Source organism: Salmo salar, chromosome ssa29 (genome assembly GCF_905237065.1).
Source record: "Salmo salar chromosome ssa29, Ssal_v3.1, whole genome shotgun sequence".
Taxonomy (NCBI): Eukaryota; Metazoa; Chordata; class Actinopteri; order Salmoniformes; family Salmonidae; genus Salmo; species Salmo salar.
The window spans coordinates 27,533,264-27,554,128 of record NC_059470.1 but is presented as its reverse complement, the minus strand read 5'-3'; the positions used below and the strand labels follow the sequence as shown (position 1 = coordinate 27,554,128).

General features: G+C 42.0%; 2 protein-coding genes and 1 long non-coding RNA gene across 4 annotated transcripts in view; all 3 read left to right on the top strand.

Annotated features, from left to right (window-relative positions):
* Positions 1-20,865, top strand: part of LOC106594497 (V-set domain-containing T-cell activation inhibitor 1) — a 43,227-nt gene that overhangs the window by 509 nt on the left and 21,853 nt on the right. The window contains exon 2 of the mRNA XM_045710592.1: positions 292-433. Coding sequence (XP_045566548.1) covers positions 340-433 — 94 coding nt within the window. The 5' untranslated portion in view covers positions 292-339. The remainder of the gene's footprint in view (positions 1-291; positions 434-20,865) is intronic.
* On the top strand, positions 1,376-5,076 carry LOC106590508 (uncharacterized). The gene is made up of 6 exons (XR_006762688.1): positions 1,376-1,683; positions 1,763-2,037; positions 2,172-2,384; positions 2,475-2,573; positions 2,889-3,298; positions 3,512-5,076. It is a non-coding gene; the product is annotated as an uncharacterized lncRNA (long non-coding RNA).
* Positions 11,611-16,586, top strand: LOC123731531 (V-set domain-containing T-cell activation inhibitor 1). Of its 2 annotated transcripts, none has more exons than XM_045710588.1 (6): positions 11,611-11,915; positions 12,962-13,279; positions 13,355-13,627; positions 13,790-14,110; positions 14,201-14,299; positions 14,593-16,586. In XM_045710588.1, the coding sequence occupies exons 1-6, from the start codon at positions 11,828-11,830 to the stop codon at positions 14,757-14,759; spliced, it is 1,266 nt and encodes a 421-aa protein (XP_045566544.1). In that variant the 5' UTR covers positions 11,611-11,827; the 3' UTR covers positions 14,760-16,586. The 2 variants fall into 2 exon arrangements, with proteins under 2 accessions (XP_045566544.1, XP_045566545.1); XM_045710589.1 differs by having other exon boundaries at positions 11,632-11,915; positions 12,989-13,279.

Here is a 20,865-nt window from a genome sequence, read left to right as displayed (position 1 = left end):
CTAATCGGCCAACCAGTAAAATGCTACAAAGTCAGACAGATTCACTGAGTTTGTTCAGTCATTATCTGCTGGCCTTGCAGTCTATCCATGACATTTTGCTTTAGCACAGTCGCTGCTTTGTCTTGCAAACCAAGCTCAGTCACAACTTCACAGTGTTTGTCTAGAGCAGAAAGTCCCCATCTAATGTGTAAATGTTTCACAATGCAATACACTTTGCCCTACAATTATATGGCCAATAGTAAAGAAACTGAATGACAAGCACAGGTACTGTATTCTTTGCAATCCATTAAGAGGGAGAGGAGTTTGTTTCCACAACGATAAACCTGTGGTCTGGTCTCCATGGAGATGGCCTGGGTTCTGGTTTCCATGACATTAAGGGGTCTGATGTTGATGGTGATTCTGCTGTGGACTGTCACATCCACAGATGGGGAAGGTGAGTAACAACCATCATCAGTCTGTCTTAGTTCATCTGTCGTTACCTTCTGTCTGTCTCAAAGAATTATATTCCAAAATAACTCCAATAGATGTAGGATCTTAATTTGATCACTCTTTTGTTGCTGTGAATTTTCTTGCACAGTAGGAAATGCAAAGCTTTAGTGTACTCAATTTCAAAAATGGCTTAACTATAATCCACATAATAATTCACATTTCCTGTTGGTGCAGGATTATTTTTACTGATGTAGCAAACTGGCTGTGTAGATCCTACATCTGTAGTCCTAGGTCTGTTTGAAAGTAAGTGCTGAGCTAGCATCAGCTGGGAGGAGGGAAATTGTTATCACACAGGACTGACAGGGTTTTACTGATATAAACCCACTGGAATCACCTTATATGAGTTTAACTGAAAATAAACAAGCTTCTCTGAAACATGAATTACTTAATTCAAGAGCAGACTTCTCCTGTTGTGCGTAGTGATCTTTGGCCACTTCCACCCTAAAGCAAAGTGTTATACAAATGAATGGTCATGTGATTGACATGAGGTCTCATCAATGTCTCTCTGTGATTGTTTGAACAACTTCAAAGTAGGAATCAGTGATTCAATTTAACAGACAAGACAGGCTAAGATGGTTTATCAATGTAAATGATTGCTGAATGGGCGTGTGGTGTTATTAGAGGCATGAAGGAAGTGTAGTCATTCAGGTCTGACTGGAGTCTTTACTTTAGATTGTGATTTTAGTTAGAGGTTAGGTGCTGTCGGTGTGGAGGGGGGCGGGTGGAGGACCGAGGAGGACCACAATGACAGATTAGACTCAGGTTAATATTAATAATAATAACAGGTTACTCACTTTACCAAGGTATCTGACTATTGGGGAGTATAGGAGTCTGTTTTTGAAACCCCTTTTGTCCAGATCCTCATTGAACGTGTGTGCGTGTGTGTTTATTGTGTGTTCTCAGAGGATTGTGTCCTGCCCTGCAGCTTCCAGCGTGGCAGTGAGGAAGTCATCCACTGGCTGCAACCAGAAGACAAGGACCTGACCGTCCACTCCTACTACTACAGTACAGATCAGCTCAAACAGCAGAGCCAGCCTTACAGAGGGAGAACAGCCCTGTTCAATGACCAGATCCCCAAAGGAAACGCTTCACTACTGCTGAGAGGGATCACACTCCAGGACCAGGGCAGATACAAGTGTTACACCAGCACTATTAAAGACAACAATGAGTCCTTCGTTAACATAGCAGTGGAGGGTACGGAATGTCTGTCTGCCTGTCTGTCTATGATGATCACTTCATGGCTGCTCCATGTGTAATGTCTACTTTGTTGCAGCTCCAGTCCGCTTGGTGGACATACAGTTATCAGATGACATCATCACCTGCAGTTCTACAGGTATCTACCCCGAGCCTAAACTCACCTGGTCCACTGACCGCCCCCCTCTGACCTTTCATTTGACCCTGGAACCATCCAGAACTCCACCAGCATCAAGGTGGATGACCGGGGCCTCTATGACATCACCAGCACAAAACAGTTTAGCAGAGACCGAACCAACATCTGTACCGTGACCTCTGGGACAGTAGAAAGGACAGCAACCCTGAAACAGCAAGGTAAACAATTGATCAACCTATTAATAAAAAAACTCATAAATCTATGAGTAAATTATATTTATCTGGATGCAAACTGTACAAAAACAAGACGTCAAATCAAGCTAAAAATGCTGTTTCTCATGACATAATTTCAGATCCGGTCGAATGGCACACCAATGGCACACCTCAGATGCAGGTTGACGACCAGTGGAAGGAGCAGGTTCAGAGTTTGTCTGACTCTGGCAGCCTTCAGCTCCACAAGTTAACCATGGTCCACCAGGGGACCTACAGCTGTGAACTCTCTACTGCCAGAGACACACACCTGATCCTCACCTACCTGCAGATCACACCTGATAAACTATCTGATGGTACAAAGTTTACTTTTACTGTTTCCCCTCACTGTAAGTCACAGGATCACATTAAACAATACAACTGATACTCTGTATTTTCTCCTTCAGTTTCAGATGGACTGAGTCCAGGTTCAATCACTGGTATAGCAGCAGCAATTATAGCAGCAGCAATTATAGCAGCAGCAGTGATATGTTTCAGGCTGAGAGGTAAGTTATGATGATGACATCATAATCTGTTGAACCATTTAACACAACCACCTCCTGATGAACAGAGAGGAGGGTTACATTGGTGGCTTTTAATGAACAGCATTGAGTTTCTGCTATTTTACTGCCTCCCATCTCGTAGCATTCTGCCCCCAATGTAGAAGCAACACGGTCATCTGAAGAGGGAGAGGCACTCTCTGCCACAGGTAGACGTCCATGGAATATTCATGTCCTTATGGTTACATTTATTTACTCATACTAGCTGTTTGTGTGTCTGAATCCTGCTAACTCACCCTAAACTCACCTATCCCCCTCCAGCAAATACAAATGGTCCAAATGAAAACGGTCAGAGTGGAATACCACTTCAGAATGGAGAAGAAAGAGAGGAAGACATAGAAAGACAAGAACAAGGTCAAGGAGAAGAGGGATCAGCCACATCAACCATACTAATGCCTTGAATCAACATTAAGAAAATGTTCCATTAAAACACAAAACATTAGTAATATTCAGAGAACTAACCAATGTTTTGAATCTCACTGACATCATGCCACAAAAAATGTATTGCTGCAAAGAAATCACTACTAAAGGACACCAATAAGAAGAAGAGACTTGCTTGGGCCAAGAAACACGAGCAATTGACATTAGACCTGTGGAAATCTGTCCTTTGGTCTGATGAGTCCAAATTTGAGATTTTTGGATCCAACTGCTGTGTCTTCATGAGACGCAGAGTAGGTGAACGGATGATCTCTGCATGTGTGGTTCCCCTCATGAATCATGGAGGAGGAGGTGTGATGGTGTGGGGGTGCTTTGCTGGTGACACTGTCAGTGATTTATTTCGAATTCAAGACACACTTTACCAGCATGGCTACCACAGCATTCTGCGGAGACACACCATCCAATCTGGTTTGGGCTTAGTGGGACTATCATTTGTTTTTCAACAGGAAGAAGAAAGAGAGGAAGACATAGAAAGACAACAACAAGAACAAGGTCAAGGAGAAGAGGGGTCAGCCACAGCAGACATACTAGTGCCTCAGACAGAAGGAGAGGACATTGATCCTGGGTAAGACAAAAATGACATTCTAGAACTCTCTGGTGGGTAAGCAGAGTCAAAAGTCAAGAAGAATGTGAGAAGAAATGTGTCAGTGTTCTACAGGATGGGGTCATGGTCTCTCTTAGAAAGAGACAATGGCTATTATTGATTAGCCAATACATTGATGACCAAACCACTACTGGTTTAGACACTAGGCACTTGTTGAGACCTGAAAGAATTCAGTAACTATAACTATAAACAATAATTAAAATTACACCTACAGAAGACAAGGTGAAGCTATAATCATATTCCTTTAGGATCCATATGGAGTGGCAAGCAGGGGTTGTTTCTGGACCAGCCTCATCTTTGACTTTAAAAAGAAGAATATGAGAAGAAATGTGTCAGTGTTCTACGGGATGGTCTCATTCAACTTCATTGTGTCTTGGATAAGCCTGTCAGCTTTTACACACACTGAATGGACAGGACAGGAAAGGACCTGTTTCATTATCACAAGTAACTTGCTGGCATGTTAATCAATCAATTTCAATACATTATTAAGTTGATTGATTGTGGGACATGGGTTTTTAAGTTTTAGTTACATTTATTGTGTGTGTATGCATGCATTTTGCTATGGGATGAGGAACTAGCTACACTGTGATAAAGTTTATTTACTGTAGCATCACACCCTCACCTTGATGAATGCAGGTGATCTTTACCTGTATGTAACATGATCCCTCTAGAAGTCCCAGACAGTCTCTCTCTGAAGAGAGAGGAGCTATAGTAGCAGGAACAATAAGTTACCTGAAACAGAATGGGAAGCTGTGATGATAACAACCATAGTCAGCCTCTATTGAGCCATTTAACACACCATAATGTTATACATTTAGAATGATATTGGCTATTGGTTTTGATTGAGTTCTACAGAGATAAAGTCACCAGCAACTGAATGTGAGATAACTGCCTCCACCACAGGTACTGTAGGACTGTTGTCTGTATCCAGTGATATAACTCTGTTTAGGAGATTAAATGAAACCGACTTATCCACATATCTTTCTCTGCGCAGCTAATGAAAACGGTCCATTTGGAAAACTACTTCTGAATGGGGGACAAAAAGGGGGAGATATTGACGAACAACAAGGAGAAGAGCTAACGTAGCAGCAATACTGTTGCACTGCCTCATGAATCAAGGTTGACCTAGAGGTGAAAATGGACCTTATTCACAGTGGACATTCAAACGTCTAGCAGCAGACTAATATGTTTCCTATGCTGACCAAAAGAGACTTTTAAAACCAACAGAAGATTCACCTAGGCTGGAGTTACTAGTCAAATAACACTGATTGGTTTCTTAACTTTGGTTAATTATATTCTTTTCTGTGAATTTAAAGGCTGTCCTATTATCCTAATGAGAAAAGATTCATCCAAGCCTTATCATTCCACATAATGCTATGAACAATGTTATTAAATATGTTAACTTTACTATCCTTTGTTTGCTTCTATTTAACGTTGCCTGCTCAACTCAAACCTCTGTTTTCCACCTCTTAACATTTGGATCAGTGAGTAGATCTAGTGAATACTGCCTGGTCTCCAAGGATACACTGCACCTGTGTCTGAAAGTTTGTTGGTGCATTACAGAGCCTGCATGGTATTCATGGGAACTGTCCACAGGTGAATGCAACCTTCTCCTGATCTCTTGGTTCCACATCAACCTGCCAGTAACCAGAAGACATTGGTCTAATACCGTGTGTCCTGCTTGGGACTGGCCAGTGACTCCTGGATTCTGGGAGGGGGCTTACAACCTTGCAGGACCATGTGCTGAACTTGTGTTCATGTTGGTGAAAGATAAATGTCCCTCTGGAGATTCTGAGGTCAGTTTTGTATTCTCATTCCGGGTTTAGAATAAGACTTTCAGAAGGGAAATCTGATCGTAGATCTGTGCCTAAGGGCAACTCCTACTCAGAGATGGATCAGGTCAAAGACAGCCAAACATTGCCATCTAGTGGCCTTACAGCCTCGGCTTCATATGTCTTTTCCTGACTGAACGCAGATACAATAGGGTCTAGGCCATGAGTTCCCAAACGTATTCTCATTCTGATAACTGAAAATTCTCACGACCCCAACCATGTAATTAAAAAAAGATGTAATTAACAGAAAATATTAACTTTTTTATTTGGGGCTATGGCAGTCAATTGAAGAACATTGTAACAGTATTTCTAGTTGTCTTAACTCACCATCACATAATTGTAATGTGGGACTATGATAGTCAATTGCAAAGTAGTCTGACACAATGTTTCTTATCTCACCACCACTAATGAGTTGGGTGTGCTTGATGCATGTTGTGTAGGAGATTCTCAAAGTCAGGGGGCGTGGTCGACATTGAGCACCTTATCTCTGGTGTCACATCCAACCTCGATCGATATTTGGTTTTAATGCAGACGAGAACACTGATGGTGCTTTCAAGACTACTGGGAACTCAGAAAAATCATGACGTCAGTGATCTTCAGGTTGGAAAGTCGGAGCTCTAGAAACAGGCCTGAGTTCCCGAGTTGGAATTCTGAGTCAAAACTATTTATTTTCCCATTTGCTTTGAACGCACTGAAGTCGGAAGCCAGAGATTTCCGAGTTCCCAGTTAATTAAGACGCGGCATTAATGTTCAGAGGGCGACAGCAGTGTACTGAGTCAGGAACCAAAACTCCTCCGTAATGACACGTGAACGCATTCAGTCACATGACAGCTTGATCAGCTGTTCGATTTCACTTTTCACGTCACCTCACATAAAGCAACTCATTTGCATAACATTGTGTAATAGGCTGAGAGACTTTCGAACGTGTAAAACATTACAATAGCATCTCACGGCGTATAGCGAACACAAGTCAATGCATGTGCATCTCGGCCGTCACAGCCAAAGTCCATTTGGAGAGCATAAGCTCTGGAGTCGTTCAGTCAATTCCTCTTGATTACAAGCAATAGCATGAATTATTTGTTTCACAGTGTTATTTGACAAAGGTATTGATGTGAGTTTCTGTGCCTCTGTCTCCCCACACATTGTTTTCACCATAACAATTGCTGCCGGTAATATCAAAGTCTCTGTAATAGTGTGTGGTTTCATAGCGTAGCAGGTCTTACCATTCACCATAGGAATGATTCAAGTGCAACAGTCAAGAGCAAACTTTACCCATGATCTAAGGGCGCTCTCTCGTTTATATTTCAATAATTCTCATTTCGATTTTGAAGGTTAACCACTTTACAATGATTTTGACATACAAAGAAGATAATATACATATTTTTGTATATATAATTATTTTGTTCAGGATTTTAAAACATTCTCCCACGACCCCATTTTCATATCAGGCGACCCCACATGGGGTCAAAACCCCTAGTTTGGGAGCCGCCGGTCTAAGCAAATCTCACACAACAGTGAGTCAGTTTTAAATATTTAATACAATCACACAAGTATATATGTACATGTGACTGTCAAACATACAAGTCAGTCAAAATCGCAACACTGTTTCCTCAAGCAACACCTTTCCAACTGGAAAAGATCAGCGGCCAACAAATGTGTGTTACGGACTCTAACACAAGGCTACATTACAATTGCCAGTAATCCACATGCTTCAGGGGTGTCTTAAAAACAACAGCTGGCAACCCTGCTCAAAAACAAACACATCCTTGCTCCTGGAAAAGCATGCACTCAGATGTAGAATCAGTTTACATACAATAGGCCCTGAGGTGTATATGACAGGTGTGTGTGATCTCTTTACAGACACACACTTGAGGAGTGTGTCCTGCCCTGCAGCTTCCAGCTAGACCGTGATGAGGTCGTCAACTGGCTCAAACAGGAAGTGCCTTCCACTCCGAGCAGGGGAGCTGACTGTGCATGAGCAGTACACTGGCCGCACCTCCGTCCTCACACACCTGGTCTCCCGTGGCAACATATCGCTGCATCTGACGGGGTGTGGCCCAGGGACCACGGCAGATACAAGTGTCACGTGCATACCTCTGCAGGCGTGCACAAAGCCAATGCCATCGTCAGGGTGGAGGGTGAGTCAAGCTGTCAATAGAACAGTAGACACACCCACAGTCCGACTGTCCTAGCTTGTTACAGTTATTCTATCAACGTATGATCAGTTGATGTGTGTATATATAGTACCGGTCAAAGGTTTGGACACACCTACTCATTCAAGGGTTTTTCATTATTTGTACTATTTTCTACATTGTAGAATAATAGTGAAGAAATCAAAACTACAAAATAACACATATGGAATCATGTAGTAACCAAAAAAGTGTTAAACAAATCAAAATAGATTTTATATTTTAGATTCTTCAATGTAGTCACCTTTTGACTTGATGACAGCTTTGCACACTCTTGTTATTCTCTCAACCAGTTTCATGAGGTAGTCACCTGCCTTTCCTGGAGTTTCACAAATCACAACGAAGCGGCCCTCATCCTCACCTACGACAGCCAATCACAGCTCAGTTCTGCCTCAACACCCTGGGAGGCCTGTGCGTGATTGGATGTCCTCAGGCTGCCATTCGGTGACGGATCGCTGCAATTGGTCAACCCAGTCAGTCTGGAACACACAGGGACCTATACCTGTGTTTACTCTTCCCCCCAGCACACACACACAGAACACACCGGGGTCAACATCTCAGCTGTCACTGGTGAGAGAACACTCACACCTACACACACTAACCATACCTACGAGTGTCTGTTAGGGGTATACAGTCTCTGAATATTGCCCGTGTGTCTATTGCCTTTATCTGTTACCCGTGTGCCTGTAACCCGCGCGCGTCTGTTACCTGTGCGCGTCTGTTACCTGCGCGCGTCTGTTACCTGCGCGCGTGTTACCTGCGCGTCTGTTACCTGTGCGCGTCTGTTACCTGCGCATCTGTTACCTGTGCGCATCTGTTACCTGTGCGCGTCTGTTACCTGTGCGCGTCTGTTACCTGTATATCTGTTACCTGTATATCTGTTACCTGTATATCTGTTACCTGTGCGCGTCTGTTACCTGTACATCTGTTACCTGTGCGCGTCTGTTACCTGTACATCTGTTACCTGTACATATGTTACCTGTACATCTGTTACCTGTACATCTGTTACCTGTATATCTGTTACCTGTGCGCGTCTGTTACCTGTATATCTGTTACCTGTATATCTGTTACCTGTGCGCGTCTGTTACCTGTATATCTGTTACCTGTACATCTGTTACCTGTATATCTGTTACCTGTGCGCGTCTGTTACCTGTACATCTGTTACCTGTGCGCGTCTGTTACCTGTATATCTGTTACCTGTGCGCGTCTGTTAGCTGTGCGCGTCTGTTACCTGTGCGCGTCTGTTACCTGTATATCTGTTACCTGTATATCTGTTACCTGTATATCTGTTACCTGTGCGCGTCTGTTACCTGTGCGCGTCTGTTACCTGTGCGCGTCTGTTACCTGTGCGCGTCTGTTACCTGTGCGCGTCTGTTACCTGTGCATCTGTTACCTGTGCATCTGTTACCTGTGCATCTGTTACCTGTATATCTGTTACCTGTATATCTGTTACCTGTATATCTGTTACCTGTATATCTGTTACCTGTATATCTGTTACCTGTGCGTCTGTTATATTACTTGCGCGTCTTTTATATTACTTGCGCGTCTGTTATATTACTTGCGCGTCTGTTATATTACTTGCGCGTCTGTTATATTACTTGCGCGTCTGTTATATTACTTGCGCGTCTGTTATATTACTTGTGTGTCTGTTACCTGTGTGTAGGTAAGCGTATGATACATCAACAGGCATCTCGTGGTGGATCTTTGCCATGGTGATAGCAATGCTGACTCTCGCCCTCACAGGAATTCTGGGAAATCTGAAAGTCCGAGGTAAGGAGTATGGGCAGGGGAAAGGGTTAACTATAATAATAAACCTAACATCTGTCTATATTCACAAATGTGTAGTAATACTGAGAGAACTAAGGCTGAATGAGCTTGCAGGTAAAATGACGGTTTAAATACTTCTACATTTACCCTATCTGTACCTGATGTCCCTTTTCCTGTCACCAGGTAACCAGTCCAAGCCCAGAAAGAGACCAGAGGAAACCAGTGAGATGAAGCCAGTGAAAGGTAAGTCACAGTCCAGCCTTACTGTGGAGTGTATGTGTAGTATCCAGGACAGACCATCAACTAACTGTAGTATCCAGGACAGACCATCAACTAACTGTAGTATCCAGGACAGACCCTCAACTAACTGTAGTATCCAGGACAGACCCTCAACCAACTGTAGTATCCAGGACAGACCCTCAACAATAGTATCTAGGACAGACCATCAACTAACTGTAGTATCCAGGACAGGCCATCAACTAACTGTAGTATGCAGGACAGGCCATCAACTAACTGTAGTATCCAGGACAGACCATCAACTAACTGTAGTATCCAGGACAGACCATCAACTAACTGTAGTGTCTAGGACAGACCATCAACTAACTGTAGTATCCAGGACAGACCATCAACTAACTGTAGTATCCAGGACAGACCATCAACTAACTGTAGTGTCTAGGACAGACCCTCAACAATAGTGTCTAGGACAGACCCTCAACTAACTGTAGTATCCAGGACAGACCATCAACTAACTGTAGTATCCAGGACAGACCATCAACTAACTGTAGTATCCAGGACAGACCATCAACTAACTGTAGTGTCCAGGACAGACCATCAACTAACTGTAGTATCCAGGACAGACCATCAACTAACTGTAGTGTCTAGGACAGACCATCAACTAACTGTAGTGTCTAGGACAGACCATCAACTAACTGTAGTGTCCAGGACAGACCATCAACTAACTGTAGTGTCCAGGACAGACCATCAACTAACTGTAGTGTCTAGGACAGACCCTCAACTAACTGTAGTATCCAGGACAGACCCTCAACTAACTGTAGTATCCAGGACAGACCATCAACTAACTGTAGTATCCAGGACAGACCATCAACTAACTGTAGTATCCAGGACAGACCATCAACTAACTGTAGTATCCAGGACAGACCATCAACTAACTGTAGTATCCAGGACAGACCATCAACTAACTGTAGTGTCCAGGACAGACCATCAACTAACTGTAGTATCCAGGACAGACCATCAACTAACTGTAGTATCCAGGACAGACCAACTAACTGTAGTATCCAGGACAGACCATCAACTAACTGTAGTGTCTAGGACAGACCCTCAACAATAGTTACTCACCATCAGCTGGCCTGAAAGTGATCCACAGTTACAGCAGTGAACTGTTATATTTAGGACACATAACTGCATGGGACTTCCTTCACCTGGAGTTTGCTGATATTGGCCTTTTAGAGTTTCTGTTTTTACCTACCTGTGGTGAGAAGTATGTCAAAACTACCCCAGGATACGTTTGACTAAAATGAATCAAAATGAATGAATGTTGAAGAAAGAACATTAATTATATCCAGGAATTAGTTGGCAAGACTTAGTCTTTTCTAATCGTTTGGCTCCGAACAGAAGCATTATTTTTGTTGTTGGTCCATTTCACTGTTCCGACCAGCTAAATAAAGTTCTGAACCGGTTCAAACCCTAAAAAGTAACGGTTTATTTAGTTTCTTTCATTTTTAAAACCTCTGAAATCAGTTTTTTTTACATTTAGCTGAACATGAAATGACTTCACCAATCAGTGAGGAAAGAGCAGCTTGCTATGGAGCGGGCAAGCGATAGTTACATGAAGCTTGGATTGAAGCGCTGGACATCTTGTTATGACATGCATTATCTGAATTAGACCCACAGAATTATACCTACATAGGAGTGGCATATATGAAGGAACTTTTAATGTCTTTGAACTTGGCTTAACGTTGATGCTAGCTAGCTTGTATGCAGAGCGGCACAAGAATTCAAGTCTTGCAGTACGGACCTTTTGCTTTAACACAGTCGCTGCCTTGTCATAAATACCAAGCTCAGTCGCACTTCACAAGGGGGGAAGGGGTCATTTGTCTAGGGCAGAAAGTCCATATCCACTCTGTAAATGTTTCACAATGCGCTAATCTTTGCCCTACATCTATTCGGCAAATACTAAAAGCACTTGTGTAAGGAGCAGCACACTCCTCACTTCACAACCTGGATGGATACACTTTTTAGCAATAATCAGCAACAAAACTGTAATGACAAGCACAGGATACTTTACAATCCTTTAAGAGGGAGAGGAGCTCGTTTCCACAACAATAACCCTGTGGTCTGGTCTCCGTGGAGATGGCCTGGGGTCTGGTTTCCATGACATTAAGGGGTCTGTTGTCAGTGGTGATTCTACTGTGGACTGTCACATTCACAGATGGGAGAGGTGAGTGACAACCATCGTCTTAGTTCATCCGTCTTTGAATTATAGTTTTACCTAGATTTGAACCAGGTACTGCAGTGACACCTCTTGCAGCGATAGGCAGTGTCTTAGACCACTGCACCACTCGGGAGCCACTCTTTACCTTCTGTGTGACTCAAAATATTACATTCCAAAATATCTCCAACAAATGTAAGATCTTAATTTGATCACTCTTTTGTTGCTGTGAATTTTCCTGCACAGTAGGAAAAGCAAAGTTCTAGTGTATTCAAGTTTAAAGGCTTCTAAAGAATGTGATTTCCACTTTAAAATGGCAGACTTGATTTGCCCTAACGAAAAATGTATCAATGTATTAATGTATCATGTCCATGAATTACAATCCACATCATAATTCACATTTCCTGTTGCTGAGTAAGTGCTGAGCTAGCATCAGCTGGGAGGAGGGAAGTTGTTATCACACAGGACTGACAGGGTTTTACTGATATCAACTCACTGGAATCACCTCATATCAGTTTAACTGTAAAACACGCTTCTCTGAAACATGAATGACTTACTTCAAGAGCAGACCTGTTGTGAGTAGTTCTCTTTGTCCACTTCCACCCTAAGTCAAAGTGATATACAGATGAATCATCATGTGATCATATGATTGACAATGAGGTCTCAAGAAAGTCTCCCTGTGAATATGTTTGAACAACTAATGGAAGATCAGTGATTCAACTTAACAGACAGGACAGGCTAAGATGGTTCAACAATGTAAATGATTGCTGAATGGGTGTGTAGTATGATTAGAGGCATGAAGGAAGTGTAGTCATTCAGGTCTGACCGGAGTCTTTACTTTAGATTGTAATTTTAGTTAGAGGTTAGGTGCTGTGGGTGTGGAGGGGGGCGGGTGGAGGACCGAGGAGGACCACAATGAGAGATTAGACAGGTTAATATTAACAATAATAACAGGTTACTCACCAAGGTATCTGACTATTGGGGAGTATAAGAGTCTGTATATCAATCCCTTCTTGTCCAGATGCTTCTTAACGTGTGTGTTTATTCACTTGCAGACATCGATGTAACCTGTGTGTTCTCAGAGGATTGTGTCCTGCCCTGCAGCTTCCAGCCTGGCAGTGAGGAAGTCATCCACTGGCTGCAACCAGAAGACAAGGACCTGACCGTCCACTCCTACTACTACAGTACAGATCAGCTCAAACAGCAGAGCCAGCCTTACAGAGGGAGAACAGCCCTGTTCAATGACCAGATCCCCAAAGGAAACGCTTCACTACTGCTGAGAGGGATCACACTCCAGGACCAGGGCAGATACAAGTGTTACACCAGCACTATTAAAGGCAACAAGGAGTCCTGCGTTAACATAGCAGTGGAGGGTACGGAATGTCTGTCTGTCTGTCTATGATGATCACTTCATGGCTGCTCCATGTGTAATGTCTACTTTGTTGCAGCTCCAGTCCGCTTGGTGGACATACAGTTATCAGATGACATCATCACCTGCAGTTCTACAGGTATCTACCCCGAGCCTAAACTCACCTGGTCCACTGACCCCCCCTCTGACCTTTCATTTGACCCTGGAACCATCCAGAACTCCACCAGCATCAAGGTGGATGACCGGGGCCTCTATGACATCACCAGCACAAAACAGTTTAGCAGAGACCGAACCAACATCTGTACCGTGACCTCTGGGACAGTAGAAAGGACAGCAACCCTGAAACAGCAAGGTAATCAATTAATCAACCTATTAATCAATCAATTCATACATCAATGAATAAATACATCAATATATTTATCTGCCTGCAAACTGTACAAAAACAAGACATCATTGTGAGATAAAATACACAAAGATCAAGCTAAAAAGGCTGTTTCTCATGACATCATTTCAGATCCGGTCCAGGGTTCTCCAAGCAGTGAGGTGTCCATCCTCTGCAGTGTCTCTCAGTCTGACCTCCTGACCTTTGACCTCACCTGGAGGTTCAAACAGACAGACACCATCCTCACCTCCAGCTACACCAATGGCACACCTCAGATGCAGGTTGATGACCAGTGGAAGGAGCAGGTTCAGAGTTTGTCTGACTCTGGCAGCCTTCAGCTCCACAAGTTAACCATGGTCCACCAGGGGACCTACAGCTGTGAACTCTCTACTGCCAGAGATACACACCTGATCCTCACCTACCTGCAGATCACACCTGATAAACTATCTGATGGTACAAAGTTTACTTTTACTGTTTCCCCTCACTGTAAGTCACAGGATCACATTAAACAATACAACTGATACTCTGTATTTTCTCCTTCAGTTTCAGATGGACTGAGTCCAGGTTCAATCACTGGTATAGCAGCAGCAATTATAGCAGCAGCAATTATAGCAGCAGCAGTGATATGTTTCAGGCTGAGAGGTAAGTTATGATGATGACATCATAATCTGTTGAACCATTTAACACAACCACCTCCTGATGAACAGAGAGGAGGGTTACATTGGTGGCTTTTAATGAACAGCTTTGAGTTTCTGCTATTTTACTGCCTCCCATCTCGTAGCATTCTGCCCCCAATGCAGAAGTTCTGTCCCCAATTCTGCAGGTAGACGTCCACGGAATATTCATGTCCTTATGGTTACATTTATTTACTCATACTAGCTGTTTGTGTGTCTGAATCCTGCTAACTCACCCTAAACTCACCTATCCCCCTCCAGCAAATACAAATGGTCCAAATGAAAACGGTCAGAGTGGAATACCACTTCAGAATGGAGAAGAAAGAGAGGAAGACATAGAAAGAAGACAAGAACAAGGTCAAGGAGAAGACGGATCAGCCACATCAACCATACTAATGCCTCAGACAGAAGGAGATAACATTGACTAAGGGGAGGACAAAGAGGAAAGGTGACAATTAGACAATTGTCCAATTGCATATAGGCAATGCTAACACTTTCACCAACAAAAGGCAAGGTGTAGCTATAATCATATTGCTTACACACCTGTCCAGTCCTTTCAGATCTCCATGAAGTGGCTAGCCGGGGGGTAGTGGCTAGCCGGGGGGTAGTGGCTAGCCGGGGGGTAGTGGCTAGGGGTTGTTTCTGGACCAAACCCATCTTTGACATCAAAAAACAATGTTTTGCAAGTAAAATGTGAAATTACCAATGTGTATCTCCTGTATCAGGTATTGTTACTACTCAGTGACAGTATGTCATTCACCATCTTTGTGTCTTGGAGAGGCCCGTCATCCTCAACACACACTGAATGGACAGGAAAGGACCTGTTTCACCATCAGAAGTAACTTGCTGGCATGTTAATCAATCAATTACAATACATTATTAGGAGAAATAGTTGATTGATTGCGGGACATAGTTTTTAAAGTTTCAGTTTATTTTATTGTGTGTGTGAATTAATTTTGTTATAGCAGGAGGAAGTAGCTACACTGAGTATATCTACTGTAGCATCACACCCTCACCTTGATGAATGCAAGTGATCTTTACCTGTATGTAACATGATCCCTCTAGAAGTCCCAGACTCTCTCTCTGAAGAGAGAGGAGCTATAGTAGCAGGAACAATAAGTTACCTGAAACAGAATGGGAAGCTGTGATGATAACAACCATAGTCAGCCTCTATTGAGCCAATTAACACACCATAATTCTTATACATTTAGTAGAGAACGGTAGTGACTATTGGTTTTGATTGGGTTATACAACCTTCCCATAAAGTCTCCCACAGGTTTCCTCATGGATCTATCCAGTCATGTTCTCAATTTGTTCAGAGAACGTTAAGAAACAACATTCTTCTGTGGCAATTTCAGTACTTCAGCATAACATTTACTACAGGATTCCTTATGGTTCTATTTAAAGTCATGTTCTCAGAACATTAAGAAATCTTGCCATAAAAACTGAAAAAACATTAAACATTCAAAGAATGTTATTTAAAAACACATACATTCTGTTCTCAGCATCAACAAAACTCTTCTCTATCTTGTTAAGTGTGTTGGCTGCGCCCACTAATTGGCCACACCTGATCTTAATGAGTGCTTGTTTCCTTTGAAATAGGGTCTGTTTGAATAGACTAAAATGAACAGCTTTGTATGAGTTAAAAAAAACAGCATGGTAGCTCCATCCTGGTGGCTCAGTGGAATAATTCCATGGATAGAGAGCAGAAGATCATCAGGTTGAATCTCATTGATGCCATGCCACAATAAAAAAATCTGTGTGTTCGCATGATAAATGCATTTCCATGGGTCTTATCTTCAAATAACCTACTATTTCTGATCTCAGAATGTTAATAAAACTTTTAGGGAACCATAGACAAATTTCTCAGAATCTCCCTGGAAACTAAAAAAATATGTTCCAAGAACAGGCACATTTTTTACTTCCATTCTCAGAACGTTTAATAACTTCCTGTTTTAACGTTTAGGAAACTTTTGGTTTTATTACCAGAACCAATGGGAAACCAAAAACGTAGGTTCCCACAACTTCCAATGAACCAAATATGCTATCTGGGCTAATAGCGATAGCAGCAATACAGTAGCAATGCCTTATTCACAGTGGACGTCGCACAAGGCAGATATTTTCTTTCTGTTGGTTGATTTGGTTATCTGTGAATGTTTGTTGTCCTTACGTTTTGATATTGACGAGAAAAGTACTGCCATAATAGCACTGGAACATTCCACATTATACTGTGAACATTAAATACATTCACTTTACTAGTCTTTGTTTGCTTCTGCTTCATGTTGCCTGCTCAACCCCAAACCAAACCTCTGTTTTACACCTCATAACATTTGGATCAGTGAGTCAATAATAGTCAATAATGCCTGGTCTTTGAAAGCTGTCTGGTGCATTACAGAGTCTGAATGACATTATAGGGTGTGTGTGTGGTATCAGAGGCCATTGGTGGTTACTACACAGGCCGAATAGGGAGTGCTATATGGACACTTGAGGGGTGTGGTCCCCTCAGAACCATGGGTACTTTGGTCCATATCCCTTCGGCTGTTTAGGATAGGGGGCAGTAGTTTCACGTTCGGATGAAAAATGTGCCCAAATTAAACTGCCTCCTACACAGACTCAGAAGGTAGGATATGCATATTATTAGTAGATTTGGTTAGAAAACACTGAAGTTTCTAAAACTGTTTGAATGATGTCTGTGAGTATAACAGAACTCATATGGCAGGCAAAAACCTGAGAAACATCCAACCAGGCAGTGGGAAATCTGAGAATTGTAGTTCTTCTTTTGAATCCCTATTGAAACTACAGTGTCTCTGGGGTCACGTTGCACTTCCTAAGGCTTCCATTGGCTGTCAACAGTTACTGGGCAGAAAATAGGAGCTCAGTCAATCAGTGGCCTGTCTGAGGACAAAGGACTTGGTTATGTGCGAGCCTGCCGTTCCTTTTTCTTCTTGAATGAATACGCTGTTGTCCAGTTGGAATATTGACGTTTTATGTTAAAAAGACCCTAAGGATTGATTGTAAATAACGTTTGACATGTTTCTACGAACGGTAATGGAACATTTTGACTTTTCGTGTCTGGATTTACGCTCACGCGTTATGCCTTTGGATAGTGATCTGAACGCACGAACAAAACTGAGGTATTTGGACATAAATATGGAGTATTTCAAACAAAAACATTTCTTGTGGAAGTAGGAGCCACGGGAGTGCATTCTGACGAAGATCAGCAAAGGTAAGGGAAGATTTATAATACTAATTCTGAGTTTTATTGATGCCATGACTTGGTGGGTAACGATATAGCTTGCTTTGATGGTTAAGCTACGTTCTCAGAATATTGAAAAATGTGCTTTCGCCGAAAAGCTATTTTAAAATCTGACACAGCGGTTGCATTAAGGAGTAGTATATCTATAATTCTTTCAATAACTGTTGTAAAGTTTATCAACGTTTATGATGAGTATTTTTGTAAATTGATGTGCTCGTTCACCGGCAGTTTTGGGTGGCAATACATTTTCTGAACATCACGCGCCAATGTAAAATGGGGTTTATGGATATAAATATGAACTTTATCTAACAAAACATACATGTATTGTCTAACAATGAGTCCTGGGAGTGTCATCTGATGACGATCGGCAAAAGTTAGTAATTCATTTTAGCTGCATTTGTGGTTTTTGTGATGCCTCTCCTTACTTGCAAAATGGCTGTTTGGCTTTTCTTGTTTAGGTGATGTGCTAACATAATCTAATGTTTTGCTTTCGCCGTAAAGCCTTTTTGAAATCGGACACTGTGGTTAGATTAACCTCTCTCGGGTATGTGGGACGTAATCGTCCCACCTAGTCAACAGCCAGTGGAATCGAGTGGCGCGAAATTCAAAAACCTTAAAAATGCTATAACTTCAATTTCTCAAACATATTACTATTTTACACCATTTTAAAGACAAGACTCTCGTTAATCTAACCACATTGTCCGATTTCAAAAAGGCTTTACAACGAAAGCAAAACATTAGATTATGTCAGGAGAGTACCCAGCCAGAAATAATCACACACCCATTTTTCAAGCTAGCATATGTCACAAAAACCAAAACCACAGCTAAATGCAGCACTAACCTTTGATGATCTTCATCAGATGACACTCCTAGGACATTATGTTATACAATACATGCACGTTTTGTTCAATCAAGTTCATATTTATATCAAAAAACAGCTTTTTACATTCGCATGTGATGTTCAGAACTAGCAAACATACCGAAAACTTCCGGTGAATTTACTAAATTACTCACGATAAACGTTCACAAAAAAAAATATTTTAAGAATTATAGATACAGAACTCCTTTATGCAATCGCGGTGTCAGATTTTAAAATAGCTTTTCGGCAAAAGCACATTTTGCAATATTCTGAGTAGATAGCTCGCCATCACGGGCTAGCTAATTTGACACCCACCAAGTTTGGCGTAAACTAAACTCAGAATTACTATAAGAAAAATTGGATTACCTTTGCTGTTCTTCGTCAGAATGCACTCCCAGGACTTCTACTTCAACCACAAATGTTGTTTTGGTTCAAAATAATCCATAGTTATGTTCAAATATCCTCGTTTGTCCATGCGTTCAGGTCCCTATCCGAACGGTGACGCGCAGACGCATGTCGTGACAAAAAATGTCAAAATATTCCATTACCGTAATTCGAAGCATGTCAAATGCTGTTTAAAATTTTTCTCGTAAAATAGCGATAATATTCCGACCGGGAGACGTTGTTTTCGTTCAAAGACTGAAAGAAGAAAATGGAGTCTTCACATGCACGTGCACACCCGTGTCATTGTTCTCAGATCGACCACTTTCCAAATGCGCTACTGTTTTTCGCCCAGGTACTGCAGAGTCATCATTCCCCGTTCTGGCGCCTTCTGAGAGCCTATGGGAGCCTTAGAAAATGTCACGTTACAGCAGAGATCCTCTGTTTTCGATAAAGAGGCTATAGAAGGCCAAGAAATGGTCAGAGAGGGCACTTCCTGTATAGAATCTTCTCAGGTTTTGGCCTGCCATATGAGTTCTGTTATACTCACAGACACCATTCAAACAGTTTTAGAAACTTTAGGGTGTTTTCTATCCATATCAAACAATTATATGCATATTCTAGTTTCTGGGCAGGAGTAATATCCAGATTAAATCTGGTACGTTTTTTATCCGGACGTGAAAATACTGCCCCCTACCCAAGAGAGGTTAACGAGAATCTTATCTTTAAAATTATGTATAATACTTGTATGTGTGAGAAATTTTAATTATGAGATTTTTGTTTTTTGAATTTGGTGCTGTGCTATTTCACTGGCTGTTGTCAAATCAATCCCGCTAACGGGATTCGCGTGTTAAGTGGTCACTAAGAGGTTAACATTTGGATAAGTGAGTCAATAGTAGTCAATAATGCCTGGTCTTTGAAAGCTTTCTGGTGCTGTTACGTTCCCCAGTTTCTGTGTTGTGGTTTATATATTTTCATGTATGTATTTAATGAAATGGCTTCCTGACATTCTTCAAGCAGCTGATTGCTAATTGGAGAGCTGTATCCCATTAGACTCCTTCTCCAGCTATATAAACCAGTGTTCTGTTGATCAGAAAGAGCGAGATGATTGCTGAGAGAGAAGGCTGATGGTTAATTCTGTGTTGTTCAGAGTTTACTTAAGTATTGTGTAGCTGCTGATTTGAGGAATGTGTGTGCGCCAATAGAGCTGTGGTTTTGATTATTGGAATTGCTTACCGTAATTTCCGGACAATTAAGCGCACCTGAATATAAGACACACCCACTGAATTTAAAAAATATATATTATTTTGAACATAAATAAGCTGCACATGTCTATAAGCCGCAGGTGCCTACCGGTACATTGAAACAAATGAACTTTACACAGGCTTTAATGAAACACGGCTTGTAACAAAAAATGTGCAGTAAGCTTTAGTTGTCTTTTTGCACTGAATCAATTCCTCACGCTGCTGTTTCCAACGTCTTATCATCGACTCATTAAAACCAAGCTCCCGTGCAGCAGTTCCATTTCCTTTGCCATGATGAGGGTGACAAAATGACTACCATAATCAGAATGATGGGAAGTTTGAGAGCGCTCGATTTAATCTAAACAGTAAACAAAAAAGTTGTTTGACTCTAACCCGTTCGGCAATTTCCCCAAAAAAATTGAAAGCGGGAAAAATCCATATATTAGCCGCGTCATTGTTTAAGCCACGAGGTTCAAAGCCTGGGAAAAAAGTTGCGGCTTATAGTCCGGAATTTACGGTACTTACATTTGTGATATTATGTTTCATTTGTTGCCAGGGGGGAAGGGGAAGGCACCTAGGGAGTGCTTAGGAAACAGGCCCGCGGGCATACATTACCCGTAGTAGTTTACTGTCTATGCACACTAGGAAAGAGCTGGGCGTACCGTCCCCTGTATTTTGGTTAGTGCACCAGGTGGTGCTAGTTAGGTAAGTAGTGGGTAGGCAGGTAAGGTAGGAGAGGGGGCTTTGATATTTACTTTCAAACAGCAGAGCCAGCATTACAGGATGACAAAAGG

Excerpts from the sequence above, each read along its gene's own strand:
- LOC123731531 (XM_045710588.1), top strand. The coding sequence starts at position 11,828 with ATGGCCTGGGGTCTGGTTTCCATGACATTAAGGGGTCTGTTGTCAGTG. Across the intron at positions 13,280-13,354 it reads CGTTAACATAGCAGTGGAGG|CTCCAGTCCGCTTGGTGGAC; the intron begins GTACGGAATGTC and ends ACTTTGTTGCAG. Across the intron at positions 14,300-14,592 it reads GATATGTTTCAGGCTGAGAG|CAAATACAAATGGTCCAAAT; the intron begins GTAAGTTATGAT and ends ATCCCCCTCCAG.